We start from the raw sequence: 12,240 nt of genomic DNA, 5'->3' as shown, positions 1-12,240 counted from the left end.
TGTGACAGATTTTTAAAAATGGTATATGTAAGGAAAACTGACATAAGGATGCGGGTGGAAATGTTCACTGGAGAAGAAAAGGAAATTTTGGATTTCTACAGTTACGTATGATGTTTCAGGGATGCTGATGCTGCCACCCAATGCCTTTAAATGTATTGCTTCGGTGCTGAGGAGAGCAGTATTCAAGACAAGAAGCATCAATTAATAAAGCTTTTAACCAAGCACCACATTAACTGGGTCGCTTGGAAAAACCCCTCTTCCTGTTACTCCATTATAATCTTCATAATGGATGTGTTACAGCAATCTAAGAGGCTCCCTCTCTGCACCACTTTTAAATAAATAACATGGAATCTTGCCATGCCTGACAATGCATAGGTACTAGGACCTTTTTGAAAGCAAGCCTCCTCCCACCACTAAAAAATAAATAAAATCCTAGTCATTCTTTTATCAGTCTTCCCATACCTATGCATTATCAGGCATTGTTAAACAGTATGCTCTAGAATAAGCAGATTTATCCACTTTCTAGAGCATACTGTTTAACAACCGTGTAAGCAAACCCATCTTATTATATAACAAAATAGAAAGGGTTATATTAAGTCACACTGCCTGGATTGTATAAGGGAGCAAAAAATAATAAAAATATGCAACTAATCCCTGATGTTTCTTTGACGTTGCACACAAAAGAAGGGAGGGGAAAATAGTCCCTTGGCATGCATTTCTTAGAGAAAGCATCATTCGTATTCTGGTGCATACCCTAGCAAAAAGGGGGTGGGGCAGAGGGAGGAGAGGAGGGGGAAAAGCCGAAAGGACAAGGGAGGAAAAACAGCCCTTTTCACCAAATACCCCTTCGCTGAAGCAGGGAAAGACTTGTCTGGAAAAACACTGAACCTAAGAATTAACTTGAAAGAGTTAAAACAAAAACAGAAGTTCTATTTTCTGTTAAAGTCATCAAATTCAACAAGGCGACAGAAAGGGGAGGGAATGTGTTTTCATGGTGCTGGATTAAAGGAAAAACAAGAATGACATCATAAAATGTACACATTTTCCCTGCTGGGTTTCTCTTGCATTGTAAAACTTGCATTACATCCCCAGTGTGGGATTTATTTATTTTTAATGCACCTCTCGATTACAGTCCCTCACTTGCATCGCCATCCCTTGGTGCTAAGGAATCAATTGTCACAGCGTACAGCAAACAAGTATTGGGATAACTCCACATTGAAGTGTGCAGCAGTTTACTCACCATATCCACGAATGCCTCCTGAATGGAAAATTGTTTACATGCATCATGTTCATGGTTCTATCGGCCTCAGTCTTTTCCTTGTCCAAAAGCTTTATCTGTTACGGAATTCATAGATACATTCCGCAACAACTGCAGCATCAGTTAGTGTCATGGGCTATTGCAAAAAAGTATTGTATTCCACATAAGTGAGAATCTCCAGGATTCAAGGGCAGAATTTCCAGAAGGTTTTCTAGCTATGCGTCCATCCATTAATGCAATTCACTAGTATTTCGTTTTTTTAAAAATCACAAAAGGAATCATATATGTTTAACAACTTATCCTAAATGAAGGCAACGGTTCCCCTTGATAAATCCCAGGTATAAATTAAAGCATCTTCTTGTGCAGCAGCATTTTAGACAGTAGGAAAAGGTTAGTCAAAAGAGAGTTTCTTGCCATCTGTGCTAGATCAGTTTTTAAGAGGAAATGCAAAACTTCACATGGTTTTGCCATGCTGTCCTTTAGAAACAAGTATTGCTTTTTCTTCCTTCTCAAACACATATTCATCAGTGGTTGCTTTAATTGTGTTTCCTCTCTTTGCAAGAAAGACCAGACAAAGAATGGAGGCTGATCCAATACAGAGCAAACTTTTCATCTGGAAATGTAGGCTCTCCACTCTCTGCCTGATAGGAGGGAGCCTTAAGGAAGTGTGTTATGCTATTTTCCTGCTCCATAAGATAAGACTACAATGAAATACCATTATGCACTGAAGTTGTTGCCATGATCCGACTCCAACTTGCCATTTAACCCCATAATAAAGCTGTCTTCTACCTGGAAGAAAAAATGACTAATGCTGCAATACCACACACACTTAGGAGGTAATAAGTCCCATTAAAACCACTGAGGCTTACTTCTGAGTAAACACACCGACGGTCGTGATGGAAGTGATCGATTCCTTTGCTGCAGAGCCTTGTTTTCTAACTAAATATTCTACTTTGTGTGCACCTTCACGTCTTGGCAGAATTTGGCGGAGAGTTTCAAATCCTAAGTAATCAAAGAATCCCTTCCCTGGAGTTTCTCCTCTTCTTTTTTTCCAGTTTCCCCCCCGCCAGCAATCGGCTTCTCAACACCGGTTATTCTTACTCCTGAATGTCTGGCCACATCCTTGGATAGGTAGAGCGTGAACTTCAGGCAAAGCCAGGCTTAGACCTTCCGGACCAAACGGTGCAGGCAGCAGGATGTTGCTGGTCTCCTCCTGCTGCGTCCCCTTCGACCCCCTTTGTCTCCTTTTCTTACGGAAGGGCTCAGGACACTTGCAGGCGAGTCTGTGCCACGAGAATTGTGCAGCAGAATTAGCTCCAGGCTGCAGCGAGCGCGGCTGCCCGACAGAGGATGTGCTCGCGTCAAGGGGCCCCTCTAGGTGGGTTCTCCATCCTGCCACCGCGGCTCCTCTGGCGCTTTTCACCGACGGCTCCGAGAGGGGCGCCGCTCCGTTATAGCAAAAGGTGGGTGGCAGAAAATAGAGCTGTGCCTTTTTTAAAAATTAAAAATAATACACAAAACCAGGCTTGCCTACCTTCCATGAGCCCTGCTCCTTAAAAGCAAGCAACACGCCAAATATTCCACCAGCCTATTTTGCAAGATTTGCTTTTTTTTTCTTTCTTTTGGAATGACATGACGTTCAACCTCCCTCTTTTGTTTCCCCCCCCCCCCGCTCCTCGCTAAGGGGCGGGAGCGGGGCGGGGACGCTCACCAGGTCCACCCGGGCTTTGCATCGCCCAAGCAGCCGTCATGACGGATCAGGCTCCCCACTCAGCTATTTGGGGAGGAAATCCTGTACGACGAGCGTCACACACAAGGACAACAATCCCATAAACGGCTCGCCCGGTCATAAAAGGCTCCTTGCCGAGGAGTGTCCGCGATAAGAGGCGCCGCGAGCGCGCTCTTTTGGCGCTGCCTATTTCCTCTACGCCGGCGCAGCAGCTGCGCGCCTCTCCAAGGAGCCCGCGGCCCTGTGGTCATCGGAGAGCGAGAACCAGGCAGCAAACTATTGGGGACTAAAGGGATCATGGGGGCGAAGGTGCCTTTGTTAGGAACAAAGCAGCTGCTGCTGCCGATTGGTATGAGGTAGACCGGGCGCTCTCCTCCTTCCCGCCCCCACCGGCTGCTGAGACCGGGGCGCCGGGAAGGTAGAAGGGGGTGTGGCGACGAGGCGATTGCCAGGCGAGTCACGCTGCTCCAAGTTTCCTTCTCTCTCTCTCTCTCTCTCTCTCCCCCGCTCCCCACCCAGCTGCATTTCCAATACATGACGGGTCAAGCGGGGTGCAGGTTGGATGAGCATGCAGGAATACTGTAGTGAAATAATAAATGCCTCCATCAAAGAAACGTTTGCGATTCAGTTTCCTTTCTCGTTTGAGCTGCTGGTTGGTTGGTTGGTTAAATACACACACACACACCTCTGCAAAGTACATTGAAAGGAAACACGGAATGGAAAAAACAAAATGGAAATGAAATGGAAAAGCACAATTTCAGCAGAACGCAGCCTTTGGCCAATTCCATTCAGAGCCTGCAATCTCTCCCCAAGCTGTTGGTAAAGGCTATGACTCATCTTGCTGTAGAATGTCTTGTACACCGTGGATGCGACACTATTTTTTTCTCTTCCTTTTTTCCCTCCCTTTTTTTTAATAGCTGAAACGCTGGGATTGCCTAAAAGCGTCTGGGTTCTTGGCGCAGTACAAGAGAGGGAGATTCTGCTCCAAATAACAATATGCGTAATAAATAAACGCAGCACGCAGCCACCGGCCGGAGAGTGTAAAAAATATCAATATATACAAACACGCAAGGGTGAGTTCACACGTGCCTGGCACTAAGTGCTGCTCCACTTGGAATGGACTGCCTTGGAAGGCAGCAGACTCCCCTTCATTGGAGGTTTTTAAACAGGTTTCTTTAGCTGTGATTCCTGCATTGAGGGGTTGGACTAGATGACCCCTGGGATCCCTTCCAACTCTATGATCACTGCAGCATGAAGCAATGAATGGGGAAGAACAGCCACGACAGATCATACACCAGAAGCAACATTCTCATTTCATCACACTATGCAACCAAGCTCCTGTGTGTAACCTCCTTCCAGTAACGCAGATCTCTGTACAAGTCTGATCAGGATGCACAGACAGTGCCAGACAGAGGCAAAGGGGAAAGCACCACGCACATAAGCTGCACTCCTGCCACCCTGGTGGAGGCTGGTGGCACCTTAGGGGAAATGGGGCATGGCCCCACCAACCTCACCCACCTGCCTTCTTACAGCTACTCCAGGAAGTGGCACTGCCTATCAGCTTCCTCCTCCTCAGTCTCTGTGTTGTACAACTAAGCAGGGAAGAGGACAGGGACAAAACCAGCTGGCTCTCAAGCTGGAATAGCTCAGTTGGTAGAGCATGAGACTCTTAATCTCAGGGCCATGGGTTTGAGCCCCACATAGGGCAAAAAGTTCCTGCATTGCAGAGGGTTGGACTAGATGATTCTCATGGTCCCTTCCAATTCTACAATTCTGTGATTCTATTATTCTGCCTGCCATTGGCTCTGGCTCCACCTGCTGCTGTGCTCCCTGACATGAAAGTTACTGAGAGATTGGCTTGGCATGTGTCTGTTTGCTCCCTTTTTTCGCATTGTCTCTTAGCACATCATTTCTCCCCCCCCCCCATGTGTGCATGAATTGGCATGCTGTAAGGTCAGGGTTTGGAGACAAAAGTCTAGGTCCTCGCTCAGCAGATGAGAAGGAGAGTTTTGCAATAAGTGAAATAACACTTATGGAGCCCTATAACCCACTTAAGACCATTAGGTTCAGAGTCTAAAATTATCTAACAGCACCACTGGAATTGGACCATGGGTGACCTGCTCCGGGATTCACTGCAAAAGATCCCCCAAACTTGCTTTCATGCAAAAACTTCGAGTTGACCATTCTTGCCCATTAAGAAGTGCCCCATATGGTGTTGAATTGTCAAGGCCAAATCAATATCAAGAGATAAGTCCCATGCCAGTGCACAAAGAAAGGAAATAAAACATTCCAACATAGGAGCCTACCAGGTTATTCCAGGTTAAACTACTTGCCCATACAGGTTAAACTATTTGTCCCAGAAATGTCTATTAAGTATTATCTACTCTGACCGTCAGTGTCTCTCTGGGATCTCAATACTTAATAACATTATACAACTCTGTAAGCAAAATAAATGTTTAACATTCATCTGAATTTTAATCTTCTTTATTAGAAAGGGCAGTTGTGAGTATTAAATAAAACAATTCTAAATGGAAAATGTGGTGATGTCTTTGCTAATGCTGAAGGCTTAGTGTTTCATTAGTTGGATTAGCCATATTTTCCATAATTGGAAGTTCTGACATGTCTGCTTTCAGCTTTCCTCAGAGATCAGGTTGCTCTGAAGTCAGAAGCCAGGGTTGGATTTGTCCTCCTCTGCCACTGCAGCCCTCATGGCATAGGAACCACTTCCCCAACCCCTTCAAAAGTGTGATCTTACGTGGTGGTGGTTTGTGTGTGAATAATGCAACAAGGGAGGCAGAAGCTGTTAGCATACAACAGTCCCATCCCAGCAGTCCTGCTTAAGCAAATACAGTCTTCCCTGCTTCAGACAGTTGCCCTCCATCTCACAGTGAATGTTAGAGCTAGCATACTTGTTCCCATTGCACCCTGCACATCCTACATAGCTTCCCCCAAAGAGTGCTGGGAATGGTAGTTCATTAAGCGCACTGAGAGTTGTTAGGTGATCCTTATTCTCCTCAGAGTGTGACAATTCCCAGAGTTCCCATGAAAGGAGGCCTTGATTGCTTCAGCACCTAGGGGTCTCCTAACAACTCTCAGGGAACTTTGGGGAAAGTCATGTATGATTCTGCTTTAAATATATAGTTCAGACAGGGTCTAAAGCAGATGCTGGGACGCGGGTGGTGCTGTGGGTTAAACTACAGAGCCTAGGGCTTGCTGATCAGAAGGTCGGTGGTTCAAATCCCTGCAACAGAGTGAGCTCCCGTTGCTGTCCCAGCTCCTGCCAACCCAGCAGTTCCAAAGCACATCAAAGTGCAAGTAGATAAATAGGTACTCCTCCGGCGGGAAGGTAAACAGCATTTCTGTGCGCTGCTCTGGTTCACTAGAAGTGGCTTAGTCATGCTGACCACATGACCCAGAAGCTGCCTGCGGACAAACGCCGCCTCCCTCGGCCAGTAAAGCGAGATGTCTGCGACTGGACCTTTTTTTAAAGCAGATGCAGTAGCCTCCAGGTAGCCAAGCACAGAAAGATTTACAAATGTGTGTGTTTGTGTATGTCAAATTCCAGAGGGGCCATCCTGTTAGGCTGCAATAGATTATAATGGATTGCTTTGAAGTCACTTCAGCACCAGATGAAAACAAAAACCGGCCCCCAACTGCCCCATCTTGCTTTGTCCTGTATTTTGCCAGAACAAAGGTGGCAACCATAACCCCACTAAATAGAGATTTTTCCCACTGTGGGTCTAATAGCAGCTCTGGGAGTTCCAAAAAAATCTCCCAAATAGCAGCTTCAAAAGATCCAAACACCTCCAGCAAATGCCTGTTTTAGTTCATCTCCAAAATTAAGCATCTGCCTCATCAGAATAAAAGCAGCTTCTGCCTCACCTCTTGAATAAAAGAAGCTGCATCCATCATACCATCCTGTGAACACACCAGAGTGCATGTGGGCTGGAACAGATCCATTTTTTCCACATGCACTTCTGATTGCTTGTTTTGGTTCTTGTTCTTGTTTTATTATGTATTTTGTGTTTTGATCTTGTATTTTTATGCTGTGAAACACCCTGAGATCTTCAGGTGAAGGGTGGCATACAAATTTAATAAGCAACAATAGCAGCAACTCTGTCTCAATGCCTCCTGCCCACAGTGGTGGAGGCTGCTTTATAGTTTGTCAACATCCTTCTGAAGCCAGTGCTTCCAAGGCGGTATGAGAAGCTGTAAACTCAGTAGCAATGTTGAATGTTGCCCTCGACTTGCAGATCGTTCTTCGGGTTCATGCAAACCAGTTGTGGATGTCGCAACAGCACACTGTAGACCTGCGTTTGGCTTGTTGTTTGCTATAAACTCTTTAATCTGCCAGGGTGCTTCCAGATGGAGGATGTTTGTGGCTTCATCACTACCAGTCCCAGAGGGGCTGTGATGATCTTAGCACTGATTTCCAGTTGCTCAAGAGCACAGCAGGGAATTAGCAAGGCCAGCAGATGTGACAAAGTGCAGAGAAGCGCCTACCCTGGGACTACGGCACACAGTGCTGCAAGACTGTGTACCTCTCTTTTCATCCCCCAAGAATGCTTCCTGCCCTTGTGGTTTAGAAGTAAGTCATCCAGTCAGCTGTGTGGAGGCTGTTGTTCGGATATAGTCTCAGCAAGGATATTCCCTATTGTATCGCACTACCTTCAGGCATAAGGGACGTGGGTGGCGCTGTGGGTTAAACCACAGAGCCTAGGACTTGCTGATCAGAAGGTCGCGGTTCGAATCCCCGTGACGGGGTGAGCACCCGTTGCTCGGTCCCTGCTCCTGCCATCCTAGCAGTTCGAAAGCACATCAAAGTGCAAGTAGATAAATAGGTACCGCTCCGGCGGGAAGGTAAACGGTGTTTCCGTGCGCTGCTCTGCTTCGCCAGAAGCGGCTTAGTCATGCTGGCCATATGACCCGGTAGCTGTATACCGGCCAATAAAGTGAGATGTGTGCCGCAACCCCAGAGTTGGTCACGACTGGACCTAATAGTCAGGGGTCCCTTTACCTTTACCTACCTTCAGGCATAAGTGGTTTTCAATCTTAGCCCTTTTCTCCTGAATTACCACCCTTGCTAGCCCATTCTTATAGACCATCTAGGGGATCTTGTCATCGGCCCAGTGCATTTCCGTTCTTTTTTTTAAAAAAAATGCTGCCCACCGGTGCTTTTTCAGATCTTTCTTAATAATAAAATGTAATTGCAGCAGCAGTCAGCTGTCAAGGACTAGCTGGACAAAGAGGAGTGGTGGGAGACACCAGCCAAGGAACCCCCCCCCCCAGGGAAACCCCAGAGGAGAAAGGCTCAGAGCCAAGGGATCAGTGGTGGGACACTGAGGAGAGGTCAGAGGGAGAAGATTGGGAGGAGAGGCTGGATGCTGAAGGGGCAACAGGGTTTAGTGAGCTGGGAGAGCTGGTGACAAGGAGCAGTTCAGATTCCGAGGCTGAAGCAGAGGAGGTGGGTTAAGAGGCTGCTGTAGAATCCAAGGACTCTCCCTCTTCTATGGCAACAAGTTCCCCCCCTTTTTGGTCTCAACAAATGCATAGGATAATGAGGAGGGCAGAACAGAGACCAGAGGTGTGCAGATGTAGTTTGAGACTGCTTGGGAGACATCCAGGAGAGCAGGAGCCTTAGAGAGGTGTGGAAGGACCTTCAGTCCTGGCAACTGCTCCATAGGAGCAAGACCTACTGGGAGGTATTGCTGAGTTGCATGCTGTTTTCTTGAATAAAGAGTTAACTTCACAGACAGCTGACTTTGCCTCATCGTTCTGACCTGCATCTGACTCCAGCCCTAAAATCGGCCTACTATGGATAGGCAAGCATTCACTATTGTACATTATTCCTCCCTATTTGCAGGTTCGGCCTATTTTATTTATTCCCAATGAGCGCAAGCAGGTTTGAATATCCTATTACCTGCCCCAGTTTCTCTAACCTCATTGAGGAGATGGAGAATTTCATGGTTGATCTCTCATTCTTAACCTTTTGATTTCATACCAATTCCCTCCCAAATAAAACAATTAAAAGGAAATAAAGGAAAGCAGCAATTAACATACACAAATGGTGACAACTAAAACTGATATAAGGGCAATTAAGGGAGGGCATTCAAAATGCATTTAGTGAGAAATAATAAATAAATGCTTACACCACAGACAGGAGACTCTCTCTTTGCCTGGTATGAGTGTACCAATGAACCACAGAAAATACAGGGTGGATCAGCACATTAACCTTTCAAAGACATCCTTCCAGCATTCAGTCCCATAGCAAAAATTCAGTCCCATTCACCCACCTGCTCATGAATACTGGGAATTATAGTTTGTTAAGGAGGATGCTGGGAGCTATAACTATGTGAAGCGCAAACTACAGTTCCCAGGATTCTTTTTTGGGTAGGTGAGGAAGATGTGCATTCATTGCATGGTGTGTACACAGCCCAAGCGCCCTCTTTTCTGGTGAAGTATAGATGGCCACCCTAAGTCATCTTCATTCTGTTCTGCATCCAAACACAACAGTAAAAACTTCCCATCCTATGCACACGTATTAGAGAGCACCTAGAACCATAGAATCGTAGAGTTGGAAGAGACCCAGAGGATCATCTAGTCCAACCCTCTGCAACGCAGGAATCACCTGCCACTGAACTTGGCAGAATCCACTTCTAAGCAAGCGTGATTATGATCAGGCTGCAACTGATGATTCCCATGTCTTAACTGTGGGAGAGGAAGTGAGCTGTCAATGGCTACTGGCCATGGTGGTTTTGCTCTGCCACCACAGATGGGAGGCAGCAATGCTTCTGACTGTCCATTGCTGGAAATCACAGGAGGGGAGAGTGCTTGTTCTCATGTTCTGCTTCCTGATTTCCAATAGGCACCATGAGAACAGGATGCTGTACAGTGGCACCTCGGGTTACAGGCGCTTCAGGTTACAGATGCTTCAGGTTACAGACTCCGCTAACCCAGAAATAGTACCTCGGGTTAAGAACTTTGCTTCAGAATGAGAACAGAAATCGCGCGGTGGCGGCACAGGGTAAGCAGGAGGCCCCATTAGCTAAAGTGGTGCTTCAGGTTAAGAACAGTTTCAGGTTAAGAATGGACCTCCAGAACGAATTAAGTTCTTAACCTGAGGTACCACTGTACAAGACGGGCCATTAGCTGATCCAACAGCCTGTTCTTATGTGACATTAACCAAAATGTTTACATTATATAAAGTGTTTTCATGCACGCCCCAAGTTACACTTAGTACTGGTTTAACGGTTCATCCTTTCTACTGCTCTTAAGACTCATTCCAAGAGAGATTAATGGCCTCTGGTGTCCTATTTTTCCTTGTTATTATTAGAAATGGACTCTGTTGGCACAATGACTAGTTAATGAGACAGACACGGCACCAGCTAGTGGGTGTGGTAGCTGCAACGTGTCAGAGGTTTGTATCATATGTTGCCGAGTGTAAAGGAAATGGTGTAAATGTAACCTTTGAGGTCTGGCTATCAGCGGATCCATTCCATCAGCATGGGGTTTGTGGAATGATGAACTGATCCTGGGACCCAATGCCATGCCAACCCTTGCCCTGCCTGCTGCTGTCAATAAAGATTCGGCCTGATTTTATCCCATTGCCGTTGTACCGTCTGGTTATTTTGCAGCTCTCATGGGTCACATAATGCGCCTGCCTGGGCAAATAAAATTGCTCTTGACTATTGGCACCATATTAAAAATGTATTCATTATTATCTGTCAACAATAAAACATTAGCATAAGTATTTAAAGCTCAGTCAGATATATCTTTTGAAGATGGCCAAGACCTGTTTTAAAAACCAAAATGTTGCTTTGTTACTCTTCTCATTTTGAATTTCAGACCTGTTAATATTCCATGCCATTTCACCATGTGCGGTATTATTTATACTGATTACAAGAAACAGAGTCAAACCAATTTATTTCTGCATAATACTGTGTCACTAATTGCTTTAGTGCAATGTCATATTATCCTGGGTGCAGGGGAGGGGGGATGTAAGTCAACAAAACCTTTCCAAAAGTGATTAATTCAAAATGTGATGCACTCACTCCTCATACTATGGCAAAGACTGGAGAGTTACTGAGTACTTGCAGATCTTAATGCATCCCAAAGGGGTTTCCAGGTATTCGGCACATGCACACCTGATTTTTTAAAAAATCTTATTAAAAGTGTAGATAAGAATCATTAAAAGGCAAGCATCTTTATCCTATGGACCAGGCTCTGAAAAGAACGTACGAGCAAAGCTGGATTCAGATCAAATATCCAGCGCCCTGTTGCCAACAGCAGCTATCCAGATACCTCTGGGTCATCCACAAGCAGAACACAATGGCCCCAGGTTTATCCTACTGTTCCCCAGTGACTGGCATTCAGAGGCAGGCTGTCCCTGATCCTACAGGTAGCATAGAACCATAGCTATTAATAACATTATACTGCAAACACTTATCTAGCCTAGGATTGCCGATCAGAAGGTCAGCGGTTCAAATCCCTGTGACGGGGTAAGCTCCCGTTGCTTGGTCCCTGCTCCTGCCAATCTGGCAGTTCGAAAGCACGTCAAAGTGCAAGTAGATAAATAGGTACCGCTCCAGCAGGAAGGTAAATGGCGTTTCCGTGCACTGCTCTGGTTCGCCAGAAGTGGCTTAGTCATGCTGGCCACATGACTGGAAGCTGTACGCCAGCTCCCTTGGCCAGTAAAGCGAGATGAGTGCCGCAACCCCAGAGTCGTCCGCGACTGGACCTAATGGTCAGGGGTCCCTTTACCTTTACCTATCTAGTCAGCTGGAGGGCTTATATTTCTATAGTAAATTGTATAGGTTAATCACACATTGTGCAAGTCCTTCCTTCTGCATTTCTTGAAGTTTCTTTGGATGATTGCTTGCATATGCCCAGTGGGATAAATTGAGAATGCCTTTTTTTTCTTCTGCCAGGATTTTTCAATCAGTTAAATGTTGCTTGCTGCCCTTGTTTGCACTAACCATAACTTGTTGCCATAACCCTGGACACGATCACAAACATACACTGCAACTATGGCTTAGGTTGCAAAGCTAAGCCCTCCCCATGCACCCATGCACAAGAAATCCCCTAGTGAAACTGGCTTTTCACAGTGCAAGCCAAGAGCCCAGATCAGAACAGCCAATTTAGTACCCTCAGATGCTGTTGGGCTACAACTCCCATCATCCCTAGCCATTAGCCATACTGGCTAGGGCTGATGGGAATTGTTGTTGAACAGCAGCTGGGAGGCACCACATTGGCT

At 45.9% G+C, this 12,240-nt stretch overlaps 1 protein-coding gene across 7 annotated transcripts in view; it reads right to left on the bottom strand.

The window, feature by feature from the left end:
* The window catches only part of PDE4D (phosphodiesterase 4D), a 611,966-nt gene that overhangs the window by 289,161 nt on the left and 310,565 nt on the right, over nucleotides 1-12,240 (bottom strand). The window contains exon 1 of one of the 7 annotated variants that reach the window (XM_083703510.1): nucleotides 1,241-11,266. The exons of the other annotated variants lie outside the window; for them this stretch is intronic. Coding sequence (XP_083559636.1) covers nucleotides 1,241-1,293 — 53 coding nt within the window. The 5' untranslated portion in view covers nucleotides 1,294-11,266. Of the gene's footprint in view, nucleotides 1-1,240; nucleotides 11,267-12,240 lie in introns of those variants that run through there. 7 annotated transcript variants of the gene reach the window in all.

Source organism: Podarcis gaigeae (assembly GCF_964106915.1).
Source record: "Podarcis gaigeae genome assembly, chromosome: 11".
Taxonomy (NCBI): domain Eukaryota; kingdom Metazoa; phylum Chordata; class Lepidosauria; order Squamata; family Lacertidae; genus Podarcis; species Podarcis gaigeae.
The sequence above is the reverse complement of the archived record's forward strand: the minus strand, read 5'-3'. Positions and strand labels throughout refer to the sequence as shown.